The sequence below is a fragment of the Pithys albifrons genome, chromosome Z (assembly GCF_047495875.1).
Source record: "Pithys albifrons albifrons isolate INPA30051 chromosome Z, PitAlb_v1, whole genome shotgun sequence".
In the NCBI taxonomy this organism is placed as follows: domain Eukaryota; kingdom Metazoa; phylum Chordata; class Aves; order Passeriformes; family Thamnophilidae; genus Pithys; species Pithys albifrons.
In genome coordinates, this window is record NC_092497.1 from 42,930,465 (window position 1) to 42,951,312 (window position 20,848).

Consider the following 20,848-nt stretch of genomic DNA (forward strand, 5'->3'; position numbering starts at 1 on the left):
ATGATTATTTTAATTAGAGAACAGTATGGCTTTGAAGCCAAAAAAACTAAGACACATCCCCAAATCTAAGTCACCAGCTGCTTTCTGAAATTAAAGTCTGAATTCCGCAAGTTTCAATTTAGCTAACACCACCACAAGTGCTCTTGGGTAAATGACAAAGAAGCAAATGCCTGAAAATATGAGAGATTATTCCACAATGTGAAAATTATGCATTTATTTTCCACATGTACAACTGAACTTTCACTAAAAGCAGCAGAATTTAAAAGAATGCAGGGGTGGGCTCTTTTAAGGATTAATTCACATTTTTACCTATATTCAAGTGTCAGAAATTTAGGCCTAGAAAATAACAGCTCGCCATACCAAGGTAACTCTTAAGTGATACTTATTACTGTCTCACTTTGTCAGAAGTTGCTATATCTATCTGTCATGGAAAGCAGAAAGCCTGTGCTTTCACATGCTTGCATAGGGCAGTTTAGATAATAGAATTTCATCCCACTTCACCCTCTTCCCTTTTTAAATTTAGAGTCTCTTAGCATATTTTGTGTAATTAAACATGCTTAACATTAGATTATGTAAAATGTTATCATTATATTATAGTATAACAGTTATCTAGAGTGGCTGATTAGAATTCAATTATGATGCTTTGTTGAGACCAGGGTCTCCCACCCATTGTACAACTAAAATTTGTTCACTTGGTAGTTTTGTATTTACATACACCTGCACTAGTCAAAAGCATGTAACAGTTAACATAGACTAAAATATCTAGGCACAGTGACTCACTCCAGACAGATTCTCTGGTTAGCAAGAGACAATAAAGTAACATTCATGACCAACTTATCAGATTCTGCTGTTGTAAATGGGATTATCAAGTGAAGAGACTCCTGTTCAGCACTCTCTAAAATCTTCATTAGTATTGCTATTTCATTTATTTACCTTCAGTGAAACAACCAAACAACAATCATCTGTTTTAATTCTTAATGATAGCATTTACTTTCAGTGTTTTCCTATTAATAGAGAAAGTAAACTTCACCTCAGCTACAAGCGCTACCCCAACAGCAACTTGTGTCCATGAAGGGCACACTTGGAGATGATCAGCAGGAACCTTCTGCATATCAGCTTTATCTTCTACCACCTTCACAAGAAAACTCTTAAGAGAAAAATCAGTAAGGGACACAAATTTATGTTGACAGTACACTGCAAGGAACTGTAACCAGTGGTTGAACTAATCAAGATGTTTTAACAAATTGTACTCCATGGAAAAGCATTACCAAAACGATTAGAAACTGCCTTTTATAAAGAGGACTTCAGACTGCTCACATGAAATTAGTAAGCAAACCGCAGGGTGCCTCCTTCACCTCAACTAGGTTTTCCAGAGGCAGGAAGGCCTTCAAGCTCAACTCATCTCAATCCTAAAGCACGCAGAAAGCTTTAAGTAACTGAGGCGCTTCCACCTGTAGTGCGAGGTGTCTCTACTGGTGGTAGGCTGTTGGAATCAGATGCTCATTAAGGTCCCCTCCAACCCAAAGCATTCTGTGATTCTATGATAATGCAGTTTTATATACACTACAGTGTTGCAGACGTGACCACAGAGGCAGTACTAAAGAACATGGTGGGAGGAAGTCTGGCTCAAATTCACAGGATGCTCTAACAAGTATTTGGGTCAAGATGACAGTAACATGCCTTGACACCTCTGAATTTCAACACATAGCACAGGTGATTCAGTTAACCATGGCAGGAGAAACTGATTTTCAGGACAGGACTGTGGCTGCTAACTGGGCGTAGCTGACAAGATAACATCTCTGCATGGTCCCACTGGATGCCCCTTTGGGTAACCAAGGTAGTCTCTGGCCCAGGGATCAGGAGGCTATACTTATTTCCTCCCTATTGTTGGCCTTGCCCACCAATGACAGTCCCCATATAGTGAAACACAGGCTGTGGCAATGACCTTGCAGGATGGTACCACTCTAAGCCAAGAGCAAGACTGGATTGGCTGCTGCATGCTGCCACCAGCAAACTCCACTCTGTCTGCAAACTAGTAGGCCTGGAGTGGTCGAGACACAAGTCATACCAGACCTAGGTGAGATGTTGACAACATAAAAATTTATTTCAGTTTCTATGCTCCCCTAAACTTCTCACCTCACCTACTTTAAAGGTACTCATCAAGTATCTAGTACTCATGATAGTTCATTTAAGAAGCAAAAAAGCAACTGAATCAACACAGGAATCAAACCTGCAAAATTCTGAAATTCATGCCAGAACTCCTCCTTCACAGAAACCTGGTAACAATCCCTATTGTGAATTTAGAAGGAAAAAAAATTTGTTTTTCAAGAACTTTGTAGAAAACTTGAAAACTAGTAAGAACTTTAGAGTTTTTTCCTCAGCATCTACAAATACAAGGTAATCTTCCTAGAGGTTACTTTAATCAGAAATATTGTTCCCAAAGCAGCTTTAAGGTCCGACATCACGTTTCTCAATCTCACTTACAATACTAAAACCTTTCGAAATAAGACAGATGCAGTATTTTTGCTGGCAGCTGAAAGTATGCCTCAAAGCTAAGGAGCTGCTTTCTGATGAAGTATAAAAAACAATTCTATCTTCAATAGTTCCAACTCTGGAGTTCTCAGCTACTGAGAATGTTATTTCAGTAAAGTTATCCTGTAAAAATTTCCTGTGAATTCAGGACCCTTCTTATGCATCACTACAAGCTCTACAGAAAACATCGCACCTTAAAACAGGCCTACAATTAAGTCTTGCTTCATTGCCAGGTAAGCAGTGTTTCGTAACTATGTAGCAGCAATGTGCACTGCTAGAATATAAAACAACAAACCCATCATGTAAGCATATGGGCCATTTGGACATTGACCATTAAGACCATGAGGTTCTGAGTTCTGTGGGCCTGCAGCAGCCTCTTAATTGGGGAAGCATGTCATTCTTAAGCAACTTTAATAAGGAATGCTATCTGACTCAGACCTCCAAGACAGAGCCAACTGTCTTTGAATGGACATCCTACCAACTGATGAAGTACAAGTTACATCTTTCCACTCCCAGAACAAAAGGTGAGGAAACACTTAAGTAAAAGACTTGTTTTCCAAAGCATTGAAGTCATCACCTACATAGAGAACAGGCTTCTTTTCTGCCTCAACCAGAAAGACAGGAGGATGTGGCATCAGCCCAGTCTACATTCTTTGGCATCCCCAAGAACATTCAGTATTCTTCACAGTGAACAGCAGAGACTGCTTTGCTTTGTGGTTTTATCACCCTAGAAGGGCTAAAAGCAGTGATTTCTGTATCCCAGACTACATGCTGAAGGAGGATACTTTACAGATTTACCCATTCCAACACCTAATGTCTTAAGAAAAGTCATCTAAAATTGAATTAAAACTCAAGGAAATCTTGTATAAATACCTGTTTTTCCACATCTGAATCTCTTTCCAAAGACCCTAAAACCTCAGGTTTAAATGTCCTATTTGCATTCATAGAACTTAGATAAACCTGGATGAAATACCAATACAGACACTTAATTTTGCAGTATATAATCTAAAAAAAGTAATGTAAGTTACTTCTGACTAGCAACATCAGCATTGATTTCCTCTGGCTTTTTTCCATGACTTAGGAGACTTGCAAAAACCCATCTGACAGTTCACTGCTTAAAAAAATTAAAAGATGCTGAAAACTCCAGAATGAACATACCTGTTATTTTGTCCCTCACAAGCTTGCAGGATTCTATCTCCCCAATGCTGCCAAATAGACTCTTCAGTTCCTCTTGTGTCATGTTTTGTGGAAGGTAGTTGACTATTAAATTGGTCTTGCTGTCTTCTGTGTTCCCAGAATCAACTGGTGATGAGCAATTGTTCATGGCAGTTGAACCAGGGGCTGTGTTATTACAAGTTGGTCCATTAGACAGTTGTGTTTCCATGGCAGCAATTACCGGCTGAAAAACACAGAAAACAAGAACCATCAGAATTACTATTTTAACATCTAGTAGGAGAGTCTAGACAACAATCTGTAAGATCTTTAACTATGGAGAAATGGTACTGCCAAGGCCATATACTGCTTCTACATGCAAAAAACCCTCCCCACCAATACAGAAAGATGTTAAGTGTTAGTCAAGGCAATGCTTTAGGAACTTGTATGTAAATAAAATCTATCTCCTAGAAGGCTACTCAATGAAGTCAGCACTGGAAGCTTAGTTTCCATTCCCCTGCCACTCCCTTCATTTAGGGGCATCACAGACTTCCCATTATAAAAGTTACCAAATAGAACTGGTCTATTGCAAGGGTAATCATTTTTACAAACATACAACTAGTTACTGAAACAACATGAAATGCAGCTTTTAAGGTGGTAGCATCTTATTATTTTTAAAAAGAGGTGGGGATTAACTGTATCCTGAGTATACTTCCCATAAGCAAAAATCAAGATCAGTACTTTAAAGAGATACTTAGAGGATAGATCCTGGGATGAAAAACACACTCTTCCTTGACAACACTTATGTCAAATTTCTGTCATCACAGGCTGGAAGTAGGTTTCTAAATACCTTTACTTGACTGTCAACTCCTGGTTCTCACTTTTTACCTCCCCTAAACTCTGAAAACAGTTAAATTTGAATTTTTAACTTACTTTCAGACATCAAAATAAAGGAGTGATCACCATGTCAAGAACTACTCTGTACCCAAGAAGACCACAGAACAGATCCTGTTTGGAGGAGGAGGCACGGACTGGAGACTGCAGTATGGCTGCATCAAGGGCAAGTCCTGCCTGACCAACAAAGTGGCCTTTGATGGCAGTGACTGCATCAGTGGACTAGGGAAGGGCTACAGATATCATCTATGTGGACTTCTGTAAAGCCTTTGATAAGTGGAGATAAAGCCTTTGATAAGTGGAGATAAAGCCTTTGATAAGTGGAGATAATTGATGGGTGGACAGTTAGACGGAAAAGAAAGTGGTTAAATGGTCACATCCAGAGGGTACTGCTAAATGGTTCAGAGTCTCAATGGACATCAGTGACAAGTTGTGTCCCTCAGGGGTCCATCCTGGGACCAGTGTTATTCAATGTCTTCACCAATAACACAGACAAAGGGATCAAGGACACTGCCAGTCACAGGGACCTAGACAAGCTGCGGAAGTGGGCCCATGGTAATAACCAGGCTCAGCAAGGCCAAGCACAATGTCCTGCATAGGGGTCAGGGCATGACCAGACACACAGCAGCCCTGTGAAGAAGGACTTGGGGGTGCTGGTGGATGAGAGGCTGGACATGAGCCAGCAATGTGCACTTGCAGCTCAGAAAGTCAAGTGTATTCTTGGCTGCATCTGTGGCCAGCAGGTCAACAGAGGGGATTCTTCCCCTCTACTCCACTCTGATGAGATTCCACCTGGAGAGGAGAGCCCAGCTTTGGGATCCTCAGTCCCCAGCACAGGAAGGACATCGACCTGTTGGAGCAAGTCCAGAGGAGGGATATTAGAGGGATGGAGCATCTCTCCTCTGAGGAAAGGCTGAGAGAATCAAGGCTATTCAGCCTGGAACAAGAGAAGGTTTGGGGGTTGACCCAATTGTGGCCTTCCTGTACCTGAAGGGAGCCCACAAGAAAGATGAAGAGGGACACTTTTAAAGGTCTTGTAGTGCCAGGACAAGACAGAATGGCTTCAAACTGAAAGAGCAAATTTAGAGATTTAGGAAGAAATTATTTGCTATGACAGTGGTAAGTCAGTGGCACAGGCTGCCCAGAGAGGGTGTAAATGCCTCATCCCTGGAAATGTTTATGGTCAGACTGGATGGGGCATTGAGCAACCTGGTCTAGTGGAAGGTGTCCCTGTCCATGGGCAAGTACATTAGAGATCAATGATCTTTAAGATAGCTTTCAACTCAAACCATTCTGATTCTACTGTGTCTTAACCCAAAGTAATTGACTGTACAATTGCAAGACGCAGCAGAAATAACCTGGAGGAGTGTACTTGTACAGAAGTAGATGTCACCAGCTGCCACAGGTACAAAAGGTTCTCTACCATCACAGTCAGTGATTACATGGCAACAGTTGGTAAATACAGTGGATTTTTAATGGCAGCCTAATATCCAAGATTTGGGCTGCATATATCCTGTTTGAGACCAACTATTCAGGACAACGTCCAAGAGAAAATTACATAACTTAATTCTACAATGATACATATTTCAAGACAGAAGCAAGACTTACAAGAAGTTTACTAAAGAAATCTATCACTGAAATCCAACTGCATAATTAAGCTGCTAAGAGGACTTCTCACAAAAAAGGCTCTTGTAAAATCACAGTGTAGCATCAGGACCTCTGAAAGTTCTGCCCTAACAGTCCTGTTTAAAGTACCATATGCAGTCAATGCCTACCCAAAGAGCTGATTAGGTCAACTACACTCAGGGTGTGTATAACTTAACTTCCTAAAACCATGAGAGGCCAATGTTGAATTTCTTAAAGTACATTTCAGACATTTCTGGCAACACATTTCTATGTTCTGCATACAGAAGTATTTTCCAAGAGGTTACTTTGGCACAATGCAAAAAAGGGATGCATTGACAAAAGCATTATCTAATTTTCCTGAAGTGCTAAAACTGGAACATTTTCTTCCTTTGCAGCAAAGTCCAGGAGATAACCTAGTCCTGGCACTGATGAAACAAGCCCACTGAAAAGGTGATAAAGTAGATTACTCTTCAAAATACTAGTATATCTGGTCAAGGTATTAGTCACAACTGCTGTACTCTGAGGGTCTCTAGGATTGCTTTTTTCCCCTTTGTGTCTTTTATTCTCACACTTGAAGTGTTCATTGATCAAAATTATCAGGATTTAACAAGGACAACAAACAATTCTCACTTAATTGCACATTTATTTTCATGTTCAGGTGGCAAAAACAGGATTCTAAGCCAACACTCAAGTGAACAGCTGCAGCAGCCTGTGTGTGCTGAAAATTACAGCATTTCTCAGCTATAGAACCATCTGCTCTGAATAAAGTGATACTAATGTTTTACAAATAATGCATATCCCCAATGATAAATTGAATAGAACTGTTTGCAAAAGACAAAGCCCAAAGCACTAAATATTTTTCACTCAGAAAAATAGTGTGAGATTGACAGTTTACAAACAAATTTCTTAGAATAAGACTGGTAATTATACTTTCAAAATAGTAATCATAAATACACAGTATACAGGTTTTCACAGTTACTGCAACTGAGTATTCAGACCATACCAAAACCATTTTAGTACAATACTCCTGTTCCATTATCCACCAGGTATTTTGAATTATAATGATGAAATCTAATTGACATTAGAAAAAAGGCCAAGTCACTGCAGTGTAATTTCTACAGGAGATCACCATATCATAGAAAAAGTTGTCCTGGTATGCCAGTGTGCTCTAGGCTCTCAGAGAATAAGAACACAACCTACAGCCTATAATGGAACATATGTGCGAGTTAGTATTCAAAATGTAAGATTAAAGACTTTGGTATGGCCTCAGCACTATTAAAAAGCACTTGTAAAAAAGTAGCCTACTGAATTTAAGAAAGTCCCACAGACCCCAGTCCAAGGCTCTGCTGCCCACGAACCACTTCTAAGCAGAGAAGCCACATCACACAGTCTGACTGCCATGTTAGTTTGGAGTTGCCGTCTGCAATATGGACACAAAAAGTACCGTATGTTAGATTAGCAAGATAATGCAACAAATCAGTTTGTACAAATTTACAGTAATTGCATTTATATTCCCAGCACGTCCATGCAGTGTGATTTAATAGGATTTGAGGCAATTCCAATCTAATCTTTCCAAATTCAGTTCTAAAATTACTTCTCTTACATGAAATAAGATGCTTATTTTTAAGAAGATTCCAAAGATAATGCAGTCTAGTTACCCATGTCTAACCCTGGAAACTACCTCCAGAACCACACCATGCCTGAAACAAACTTTATCACAAAGGAAATTTTTAAATGTTCAAGACTGAGGAAAAAAAACACAACAAGTTGATTTTCCATCAGCACATAAGATGATCATGCACCATTGGAAGACAGCTACCCTTACACCTCTAAGCTCCCCTTATATACAAGTCTTTCTCAGCCCATGGAAAAAAAATACACCAAACTACTTATTAGAATCGTCTGTTGTTAAAAAAATTCTAGGTTGTAAAAATTAAGTGAATAAGAATATTGCACAGATGGTATTTACTATTTTTCCTTGCAATAGCTGCTTTGAAGTACCACTGGGACATACAAGTGGCAGCAAAGTCAAGGATTTCTCAAGTGAAATAACTGGAGCAAAATGTGCAAGCTTTTTTCCTGAGGGTATTTTTGTCCCCAGGAACGTTGTTCTTTGTTTTAACTAAAAGATTGCTGCAAATCCATTTGGATTTAAATTGAACAGTGCTAGGAGGACACCACAAAAGCTAATAGGTCATTTGCAAATGATTACAAATTGTCCACGTGAAATATAACCACAATAGGAACAACAGGAACAAATAGAAGACTCTTGATTGTTGCAGCAGCTTGAGACTACTGTAAGTAGAAGAGATCCTTCTTACCCTTGGTTAGCAGGTAAGGCAAGTCTAAACTTGATTAAAAAGACTTGAGTTTCAGAAGGCTGCTGCATTCAGGATTTATAAAGACATACTTCAAAACTTCCTGTTTTAAACTGGTTCAGATTACTTTTCATTTCAGTTTGCTACCAAGTCCATGTGTCTTTACTTCTGAGGTTAATAAAGAACTTCAGTCATCTCTTTATACAAAATACTGATGCTTTGGTATCAACTACAAGCTTTGCATTCCATTCTCTCTGGTCTCAACTCGAAGCTAACAGTAACAACCGTATTTCTGAACCTCTCTGTTGTTTCCAGCGAAGTATGTTTGATTGATTACTACATGAAGAAAATCTGAACATCTCAACCAACTTCTTTAAAGTCCAGACAAGATTTATTAAGGAGACAGCGTTAAAGCAGCACTCTCCAAAATTCTTTGTCCTACAGGGACTGTAGTAATGTGCCTAAAATGATATATTTAGATCTCTGTGGCTCTCAGCAAAGCAGTGGGATGCCCACAGCTTAATTGCTTCCTGTGAACCACAATCTATACAGATGGAAATCTTCACCAGGATAGCTCTCCTGTATGTACAGGAGTTCACTATTGAGGTACTTAGAGTTTGTATAACACATCTATCCTCAGCTGAAGAATTCTGTAAGGTACTTACATCAACGTGCAAGCCAATACTTTAACTACCACATCATTATGTCTCAAAACTGTATTTTGCTCTACCAATTCTTTTACCCTTTTTATTACTTTCAAAGTAGCACAGAATGCTCTTTCACACCTAGTTTGGAAAACTAGAGTTCTTACCATTTTATCTACACTTGTCTCACCTGAAAACTAACATGGAAGAAGTTCAGTAAACAGGGTTATATGCCTACTAGGAAAAAGTATGTTTGTTTTAAAATACATGTAGATTAAGAGGAGAACAATAAAGTCAAGTTGACCAAGTAAATATGCTCTTTCTTTACAATAATGAAAGGAAATAGAGATAAAGACCAAGTTCTTCAGTTCAGCAAACTGAGTGGTTCCTTTTGTTAATATACAGGGCATGGGAGCCATCTATTTCACAACAAGCTTACTTTCAGTTCACAAGGCACAGCTAAGATTTTAGCACAAACACTCTTAAACACTGTTCATGACACTTAACTGAATCCCAGTTTCTAACTAGCTGCAGTTCAAGCAATTCATAAGTAAAGTTTGCCCAGCAGAGAAGCAAGCAGGCTTTGTTTCTCAAGAGCAAAGACATCAGGAGTTCCAAAGCCCTATGATTTATGCAATTAGTTCTGGTTGTCACAGAGCAGTTCCAACTCTAACAATAGATTTTTATAGGAGAGCTTTCAAAAATAAAGCAGAGGTAGCAAGATGAAGACGGGCAAAACAATAGTCACAGTGGGCTATTAATTTTTCCTGCAACATCCATTTTATTGTGTGACACACTGAACTGTTCATGTTTAGCTGAAAATGCAAGTTGAGGCTGGATCCAAGCAGTGTTGAGACAGAACCAAGGAGGGGACAGAACAGTTAAACCTACAATCACTATTACCACCTCACCTGCATATATATGTGCTAGTGTCTTGGTTTGAGACAAGGAACTGCCAACCCCCCCAAGCACAGAGAGAAAAGCCTCCCTCCTAACACCAGGGAAAGGGAGGAAAAGAGAGGGGAAAGAAAAAAACCACTTCAAATGGCATTTATACTAAAACTACATATATTTTTCACAGAAAGAAAGAGACAATTAGAAGAGAGTACAAATATACACTTACACAAGTCTGCAACAAGAAGTTCTCCACCTCAACTTCTTAACGAACACACAAATTTACTGTCTTAACTACACATTACTTAAGAAAATACTTATTCCTCAGGGAGACAAACTCAAGCAGAAAGGAGAGACCCAGAACAACACAGTTTACTTTCCTGAAATACCCTGTGAGCCAGTGGTGGGCCTGGTCCTCTCCATCCCCCCTGGGGCAGCATCGTGCATCCTCCCAAGAGGAGGGCTGAGAAGCGACTGCCTTAACCACTCCCACACTGGTTCCTACTTCCCTGGAGATGATGTCATAATGTGGTATGGAATACAAAGTTACTGGCTAGAAGAGGTCAGCTGTTAGCTCAGTCAGCTGACAGCTTTGGCCTAATCCAAACTTCAGAGCCCAAATCTAGGCCCACCTAGGTGAACCCATAACAGCTAGGGAGAAACTTTTAATTCCTCTCACTTATGGCCACCTGTTTGTCCCTGAGGGGGAAAAGTCATTTCACACAGGCCTTACATACAGACTTTATTTCTGTTTATAGACAACACACCAAAAAACATCACTGCACAGATGCCAGCCCTGATTAAGCTATTTACTTCTGTGAGAGGCTAAAATCTTAACTGTTAGCGACTACACACTTACAGAACCAACAGGGTGCTTTTGCTAGGTCTGGTTTTGCACCTCCACTCTGATGCAGAGGAGGAGGAGGGTTTTGGGTATGTGGTAGCAAAACCTCTGATGCACATAAGACAGAGGGGTGAGCACTCACCACTAGAGGGTACAAACTGGGTGAAGGGAGAAGGCTGGCTGATAAGAAGCAGAGCCCACAGAGGCAGGATAGTGCTTTTTATCATGCCAGTGTCCTCCCTTACAAAACTGGCTCAGGCAGAGAACTCCCTTCTGCCCCACACACCTTAAATAAAAAAGTCTTCATCATTTGATAATTCATGTAATGCATGAAGGCACAGGATTAATTCATGCATACTCAAAAAAGCTGTACGATAAGGGGTAACAGCAGCTGTTTGATCTAGCGTATGTTAAAGCTATTACATAGGTTGCTAGAACATCCCACACTTTATGGTTAAAGGCACATATAGGCCATGCCAGAGGGCACCTCTTCAGTCAACAACCTTGCCTGTCAGAACAAAACACTTCACTATTTCAGATTCCCTGCAGGAAGCATAGCTGTCAAGGAAAGCTGGATGGTTACTCTGATGTCCACACATTAAGAGCACAGCTCAAGCCTGATCAATCTACACAAACAGGCTAAAGAACACTTATTCATCTATGTTTTAACTTTTTCTTTAATAGTATAAACCAGCATTTCTCCATTAGCAACCCTCCCTACTTGCTTGTCCAGTCCTCATTCCCTCCACTACACGATTTAAAAATCTGAGGCACAAACCACGTCAGGGTATTGCTCGAGAAGAAAGCCCATGCAGCCAAAGAGAACCAACCAAAAGAGCAGTTCGTGATTTATGCAAAGTTATATGGAAGCACTTTGATAAAATACAGGTCAAAGACCAAAACACCTCAGAGAAAGTTTAGAAATCCCTCTGATAATAAGGTGGTCTCAAAATTTTCAAATAACTCACAAAGTTACTAATGTAAACATAGGCAACTAAGCAGTCTTATACAGCAGTAAAAAGCAATTACATATGCTCTCAAAGGCAGCAGGTTAGAAGGGGAAACTTTTCACATCAACTCTTGAATGAACCACTGAACAAGTAATATCACATAATACTTCTATATGCTGGTCTCAGTCATGGTTAGCTAAAACTGAAGATACAAAAAAAAGTATGGATATGAAAAAATATGAGATCTAGGGGGAAAGATTGTAATTCACCCGTGTGACTAGCACTGCAGAAGTTAACCTGCAAAGCTCTCAACAAGGATGAAGAGACAGCAAGACAGAATTGTGCATTCCAGGTAAGTAGTAAGAAAAGAGGACAACTGCAGACAGCTGAGCAAGAAGCAGCCACTAGTACAGGCATGAAAGGACACTGAAAGGATGAAAGAAGTGCACATCATCTGTTGAATGTAAAGATTTTTAAGGAACACTAAAAACAGATGAAAAAAAGTCTCCACTTAGTATGAAATGCTTTTGGAAGCTCTTAACATTCCTGCAAAATACTTAAGAGTATTAGAGTACAGGATGCTCTAAACAATGCCCCACTGAAGCTACTATTAGGAATAAAGCCAACAAATACTTGCAAGCAGTTGTCAAAAAATAACAAATGTACAACAAGGCAAGGACATCAATTGACAGTAGAGTACTCTAGAGACCACACAGGAGCTCTTCTGACCACAGTTACTGACTATCCTGTCAGCTGGGGTAAAGGGAGAGGAACATACACAGTAATATAAGTTATCTTAGAAACCATATTAGAAAGAACTTTTAACAGTCTTCTGTAAAGAAAACAATCTTCCCATTAAGTGATAAGGGAGACTCCAATGAAGTGTAACCATTTGCATGGTCTTTATTATTCAGATCAATTTAGATACACAACCACTTCCCCAAGAGAACTTATTCCCTGGGCAAGACAGCATCAACATGCACTATTAATCAGCTCATACGGAAGATTAAAAAAAAAAAACTCAGCATAAAGTTATACTCTTACTTTGTACTGCCCTCTTTCACATAAAAAAGCTCAAAGCTGGATGAGGGAAAACTATTACTTTTTTATATTTGAAATTTAACTACATGTCAATTCAGGCCTGTTTGAACACGTACAATATTGATGTTCAGCAGAAGTTCCACCCACACTATCACTAGATTACATAAAGAGCTGTTCAGGCCCCAAACAAGCTACGAACAATTCCAGATTTAACCAATACTTTAAATAAGACTGTTTTTACAGGAAAAACTGTTCAACTGCACCCTACCAAATCAAAATTTTGCAAAGTACATTTTTTGCTCATTTGCTGTCCCAGTCTTTTATGTTAGCTCTCAGGCTTCTAGCTAAGTGCTCTCCAATGAAATGCAACTCTGTCAAAATGCATATATATTCTTCAAGAGGTAAGAGCATCTTCCTGCAGACATTTCCCTTCAGCCTTATATATCTGCAGAAATCATGAGCCTACTAACAGAAGAAAACAGATTCAATTGAGTGAAAGGAGACAACTTGATGACTCTTCAAATACATCATCTTGATAGGCTGAAGAGTTTCAAAGTCAACATCCATTTGAACTGGCTAGGATACCTATTTCAATTTTTCAGCATTTACATTAGCATTCCAGTTGGGGTGTGTAAAACTTTTTCCCCTTTCACACTGCAGTTACATGCATCTGCCCCAACGGTAATTCCAAAAGCTGACAGTTTACCAAGAGACAGGAATAAGAAGCAAACTAGGTTTGTCTGACTGAAGAGATACACAAATTTAAAACCAAAACTTGCTGGAAAAACAGACCTTTCTGTATTGAAGAAAGCATAGATCAACTTCAAGGGCACACATTATGCTATTTAGTCCACCATTCCTCTTCCTGAAGGGCAACATATCTTCAAGGTTTTGTCCCCACGCACCAAACTTTATTCAGTGCAATGGATGACAGGACTCATCTTGGAGGATAATGAAGACAATGCTAGAGGAACAGTTGTCTTCTGTCAGCTTTCACAGCAGTACTCCTTGCTCACACCTCACTGGTACACTGGAGAGACTGCTACACCCAAATCCCAGTAGTATCACTGACGCTCCTCCAGAGATGCACCTCAGCAGATCCACACCTTGCAAACTTGGAACTGCCATTACAGCCCTACTGTTCAAACTGCAAGATGAATTCCCTTAATTCCCTCCCTTCAAGAAAGTTTTACCTCTGCCAAGAGTGAATTTTGATCTCAAACGTAGACGAGGCAAGGGAAAAGTTGCACAACTTAATATCCCCACCCCTTAAACCCTCACATACACAGCTAGCTAAGCAAATGGCATTCTCAATCCCATACGAAGGAGGGGAAAAAATGCAAACAGCTGAAAAATCAAAAACCAGTAGTCTCCATGCTTCTCCCTTCCTCCATACTCTTTACAAATATTTCCTAAGTGGCATCAGGCTGGACAGCAATACAAAGCCCGCACACTTAGGTGCCTCAATTAGCCCAGATCATCAGTGACACATTGTTATGTCACAAATTGAAGATGGTATCCTTCTTTCAGTTCCAAAACTCATGACAAGCAAAGCTTATGTACAGCTTATAAAAATATTCTAACCAAACTGAAACATGTGCCATTATACACACAAAATCAAGTCATTTTTGCAAAGGAAACATTAATGCTTCCATTAAACCTTCTCAGGAAGACGAGGCCTTCAATAAGATAAGAGCTCAACTAGTAATATACAGCAAGAGGTAGTGGGGTTTGCCATGTGTTCAACATAACAGCAGATATGAGAGCAAACAAGCTACCTGAACAGTCTTGGACACAATGTCCAAAATTGCTTTTATGGCTTAGGATCACATCTTACAGAGGTTAAACACTATTGAAATACTAAATACTTGCTTTGACTCTTCAGTGAAGGGCCTCAAAGTAGCACATAAGGCAAAAACCAGGAGCTTGTGGCAACAACTGACTTTAGCTGCCTTTTTTTTTTTAACAGGTAGGCACAGGGAGTTGGAAGAACAGCAAAAACACTTCCAGTCCACATACTCTGCCTTGTCAGTCAAGAGCTCAGACTCCACTTAAGAGTTACAAGACTTCCATTTTATCACTTCTTTAAGAAAGTTTTAAGATCAATCATAGAGAGCATCAAGACTTTTTATTGTCTTGCTAACAACTCATACTGAAGTAATATAAAAAAATTTGGCCAAGACCAGTTTAATCTGAAAATCTGTTATACATAAAGACTGACTATTCAGTCTTCAAGAAGCACTCTTAACAGTTTGAAGTTAATATTCACACCTTTTAGAAAAAAACAAGATTAAGGACAGCTCTTTCTGCCCTATCAGGCATAGGAAGTCATTGTGGTTCCATGAAAGCAGCACAAAGGCTCCCCATAGCAGATGAACTTTTATTTCTTAATCCTGATATACCATGAGTAATGAATAATGCAACAAAGATATAAGATGACAGATCCATATGCTGTGCTGACTTATGTGCAGAAATGTAGATCAATGAATACTTAAAAGTTTTCCTACTTGAAAACAATCTTGTTCTTGCTTTCAGACAGCACTGAAATCTTCCCCAAGTCTTAAGGTTTTTGATCTGTTGGGATTGTAATCTTTGCACAACCATGAATTCATGAACAGAGAAGTGTACCAGCCAAGATGCCAGAACTCTTTGTTAAGACTTTCATGAATTCAATACAACATCATTAATAGTGCTAATCAATTTCTTATAATTCTGTCCATAAATATGAAGTTTCTGGGGCCATTTGGCTTCCATACATGTACCTCTTTCTTCTATTTTTTTATTTCATGGAAAGTCTAACTAGTTTGCCTCCCACTTCTGTTTTTTTCCAGTACTCCAATAACCATCAAACTATGTCTCACTGACTAACATAGCCCTGTGTTCCTTATATGGGCTAACCATATGTTTTAATTTGACTCTCATGCTTTATTATTTCATGTGTTATCCTATGCTACGTATTATATCAAAGCCTATTAAAACTTCAAATTCTGTGCAGTAGACATTTCTATTATCTATAACATTGTATATACATATTACTAAAATCTAAATTTTGTAGCAACAAAGTATAGATGCGGCGATTTTCTTTCACATTAGTTTTGAAAAGTTGATTTCACTGTCTTACAGTGAAGATTTATCAATGCATCAAAAAACTGAAGTAATACCCCACTTAACAGTCAAGCAAATTATATGCCTAAATCAATAGCAAGAGAAACCGTAGTCACAGAAGTACATAACTGCAACGGAGCTCAGAAGACTATTAGTCATCTGTTTGCCAGTTTATTTCATTCCCCTGTCTACATCTTCAAGCACTAATATCAAAGGAAAATCATGAGAATCATTCACAAAAGAGTTGGTGAGAAGTCTCAAGATAGCATGACAGCAAGAATTAAAACCAGTAGCACAGATTTCTGAATAAAATTACACTTGTTTGCCCTCTATCAATGCATATGAAGCTCTATAAAATCAACAAGGCCCAAAAAAATCTCACTGTAATACATGCTATAAGGCAAAGAGCTTGGAAAGAGAAACCAGACACAACACTAACCAAAAAATTACTTTCAGAACATCAACAGATGAAAAATACAACGCTGATGACTACTTGACTTACGGTCTCCTTGCTTTCAACACAGGCTAAATAATTTTTTTTGCCTATTTTTAATACCATTTCACTACAGAAATGCACCAAAATCTGAGGCATGGCAGAAGGGCATCTGCTTTCACCCAGTTTGTTTATGTCTAGCACCCTTAGCAGTAGACCTGTCAAATCACATTATTTGCCATGGCACCCAAGGCTGACAACCCCTCCAGTGTTTAGGAATTCCTCAAAATATACTAGATAGAGGGATATTGCAGCATAAAACCTAACAGAGGGGAACCCAAGTCTAGAAGTTTTTGCCTTGTTTCAAAATGAATTACTTCCAAAACAGCAGCAATTTCATTTTAATGGGGTGAACACTGTCCTTGGGAAGAGAAGCAGATGTCTTGTGAAACCAAGGCATCAGTATGTTAAAGAAGACTATTTCAGAAACAGTATGCATCTTCCCTCCTGCCACTATCATTTTGAAAAAAAGTAATAATGGATTACACTGAATCTCAAACTACAGGGTACTTAGATAATACTTCACCAGCAAAGCCAAGAATGTGTTTCACTGCAGCAGGAAAAAAATCCAAAACACCATCAAAAGTAAGCCCTGGAGACATGCTGACAAGAAGTCAAAATGCATCAGTGCTTTGGAGGAGCCTGAACAAAGTGAATATAGTCAATATTAAAAACCTTGCTGGCTTCAGATATGGGCTCTCACTGTCCTATTTCATACACTGCCCTTGAATCTTGTGGAAGGCCAAAACAGTTAAAAAGGCAGATGTTACACTAGTTACATCGTTTGCTTTTGTTAGTTTGAGTTGAACTTCATAGAGTCCATTGTCAAAAAAGTGCCATTCATAACATAGTGGAACACATTCTTCAAACTGCAATAGAAGCAGACAAGTTAAAAAGTATGTTTCACTGGGTGTAAGCCCAGTCTAGCTCTAGAAAATGTCTATCAGGAAGGAAAATATTTGGTTCCCACTATTCAAATGGCTTTTAATTTAAGCTTTTCTGCCTGCATTTTAAATGTAGGTATTTAAAATAACAGCATAACTAAGAACATAAGGACATAGACAAGAACCACCCACTTCTAGAAACGAATTCAGGCAGTTTGGGCAAAATTTGGAAGCAGTTAGTTCACAAGAAGCGCTATATCATCTCACAGCCATAATGCCAGGATTTCTCCTTCTTGGCACTGTAACTACTTTGCATCTACTTCGTCAAACAAAGACCAATACTTATAAAGCTGGTAGCCCTAGTATTCTCTTCCTCAAAGACAACAACTGAATTTCATTGTCCTATTACAGAGATTCAGCATTAAAGAATACAGGGGTGTTATTTTAAACACAAAAAGTCAAATAGGATTTTCATCTACTTATTTCATTCTGCAGAAATTTTATACCATTCTACACTAAATGCACCTTTCAGTCAATGCTCAACTTTTAACTTTCAAAAGTTTATTCCTTGCTTTGATTTTGGGCAAAGTAGTAGAAAAATATGTTTAATTATGCTTCCTCACAGAACAATTAAGGAAAACCAGAATTTATGCTTTTCTTACTAGATAAATACTGTACAAAATGCACAGTCACAAGTTACCTGCACATCAGTTATTCAGGACACTGCTTCAGATGAAAGATCTGTCTCACACTTTGTAGCTTTACAGCTCTTCTACTGTAGGAAGGACAGAGCATATCAGGGTTAATTGTCTAGCGGCAGCTGAATCTGCAGTAAAATTTGCCATTTTTACCCAAAGAAGCTGGCAGCCCATGGCTTGGACACATGTATCCTTTGCTCAGTTAAAAACTGGCTGGATGGTTGGGCCCAGAAGGTGGTGGTGAGATGTATCAAACCCAAGTGACAGCCAGCAGTGAGGCTTCCACAGGACTCAGTATTGGGGTCAGTTCTGTTTACTGTCTTTATCCATGATCTGGATGTAGGGATCAAGTACACCCCCCAGTTAAGTCCTCAGACAATACTAATTTGGTTGCGGATGTTGATATGCTGGAAGACAGAAAAGCTTTGCAGAAGGATCTGGATATGCAGGACAGATGGGCCAAGACCAATGGTATGAGGCTCAACAAGGCCAAATACCAAGTCCTGGCCTTGGGCCACAACATCCCCAGGGAGTGCTACAGGTTGGGGGCAGAGTGGCTGGAAAGTAGTCCAGCAGGAAAGGACCTGGATGGAGGTGCTGGTCAACAGCAGTTGAACATGAGCCAGCTGTGTGCCCAAGTGACCAAGAAGGCCAATGGCATCCTGGCCTGTATCAGCAATAGTGTGGCCATCAGGACCAAGGAAGAGATTTTCCCTGCACACTCTGCACTGGTGAGGCCATATCTCAAGTTCTATGACCGTTTCTGGGCCCTTCTTTGAAAGAAGGACATTCCATTGCTGGAGCATGTCCAGAGAAGGTCAATGGAGCAGGTGAAGATCCTACAGAGTTAGTTCTATGAGGAGCAGCTGAGGGAGCTAGGGGTTCTTCAGCCTGGAGAACAGGAGGCTCAGGGGAGACCTTATCACTCTAAAACTTGTTGAAAAGAGGATTGTAGTCAGACAGGGGTTGGCCTCTTCTTCCAGACAACTAGTGACAGGACAAGTGGAAATGGCCCTAAGCTGTGCCAAGGAAGGCTTAGGTTGGACATCAAGAGGAATTTCTTCATTGAAAAGCATTTTTATACACTGGAATGAGCTGCCCAAGCAGGTGGAGTCACCATATCTGGAAGTGCTCAAAAAATGACTCAATGTGGCACTTAGTGCTATGGTTTAGTTGTCTTGGTAGTGTTTGGTCAAAGGCTGGACTCAATGATCTTGGAAGTCTTTTCCAGCCTTAATGATTCTACAAATTTATAGGGGAAAAAAATTAACACCGGTTTCAATCTTCTGACTGTCAAAGTTCATGTAATCATATCAAAACCATGGAGCCTGATGTTAAAAAGTCTTTAAAAAAATCAATGCACAGAAAGGCTGGAAGACTTAAAGTCAAATGTAAAATCACAAACCTACAAATCACTATCTAATGTTCATGACATTGGGAGAGACAAAAAGATGATGAGATGGAGATACCACACATATAAAACAAGAAGAGCAACATTCTGACACTGAGGATCTGCCATGAAGCATGATTTGACTGATTAGGAAAAGAGTTTGTTATACAGTAATTACTTCCCATTTGCAAAAAGCAGACTATTAGTAACGTTTCTTCCATACTTACCACAAACTCCCAGCAGAAAAAAACCCAGATTACATATACTAATCATAAGCTGTGCGACAGAAGAATGTACAAGTTTGATTTTGCTTTCTTTACCATGCATCTGGAAAGGACACGTAACTGAACTGTAAGAGTTATTTCGTCTGCATACCACAGCTTACTGGAAAATGGACTCAGGATAAGCACATATCAAATATTCTCTTACTTCTCTCAGCAGTTTCTGAACTCCATACAGGAGCAGGAATTACCGAAGTAGGGAGGCACATCTCTGAATAACTGAACCTACAAATGCTCAGTAGGTTGCTAGACATTTAAACAACTGTAACAGAAAGGCCTGTCACAAAATACAAGCCAGGAGTTACTCTTAATTTGCTGCCTTTTTCATTTACCTTAATGTATCTAACTAGGTTGTTTTAACTTAGAGCTAAAATACACCCAGCAGAGAAAAGATCCAACACAGGAATGCTGTTGTAACCATCCCTACTAAATTCAGAGAAAATAACTCCCTTTCCTCCTAGATCTGTGGACAACGCCAGCAGCTCTCATTAAAAGCCATATGACAACTTCACTTAGATAAGAAATACCTAAAAATGTTTAGGCACACAAAGTGCTTAAACACAGAAAAGGTCCCAACTAGCAGAGGCTGTTCTCACAATAAAGACATCCCATATGGTGACTGTTTTTAGACTGTTAAGTATCAGAGGTTAGGAGAAATCACATGAATGTCTCCAAAGTACTGGTTCTTCAGCTGACTTTTATCCTTTGCAGAAAGAAATGACAAGTTGGGATAATTTTTAGAACTAACACAGTTCAAACTCAAAAAACAGTCCCCTTCAAAGTGTGTTCAGCTTTCACAACTACCCATTCTTTCTAGTAAGGACTTGAAAGGAAAGCAAACCTGTAACTTTTGACAAAAACATGTAGAGCATTCCAAGCAGAGTAGTTGTGTTGACTTAACCTGGTTCTAACTCATGCAGCTGCACCTAATGAACCAAAAAAAAAGCCTAGTGCCAGAGCTCTGCAGCTGAACAGTTCCAGCACATTCTTCAGCTGGCTATATGCTGCATCAGCTACAGAATGATCTCTGTAATGTTACTAAGCATGCAAAACCAGCACAGACAATACCCACCTTACCCATTTGTAATCTTAGAAATACTGT

General features: G+C 39.4%; 1 protein-coding gene across 6 annotated transcripts in view; it reads right to left on the reverse strand.

The window, feature by feature from the left end:
- Positions 1-20,848, reverse strand: part of ELAVL2 (ELAV like RNA binding protein 2) — a 107,234-nt gene that overhangs the window by 44,638 nt on the left and 41,748 nt on the right. For 3 of the 6 annotated variants that reach the window (XM_071581215.1, XM_071581214.1, XM_071581213.1), the window contains exons 2-3: positions 7,534-7,624; positions 3,691-3,931 (exon numbers count right to left, since the gene is read on the reverse strand). In XM_071581215.1, coding sequence (XP_071437316.1) covers positions 3,691-3,931; positions 7,534-7,605 — 313 coding nt within the window. In that variant the 5' untranslated portion in view covers positions 7,606-7,624. The remainder of the gene's footprint in view (positions 1-3,690; positions 3,932-7,533; positions 7,625-20,848) is intronic. The other 3 variants (XM_071581216.1, XM_071581217.1, XM_071581218.1) reach the window with 1 other exon arrangement.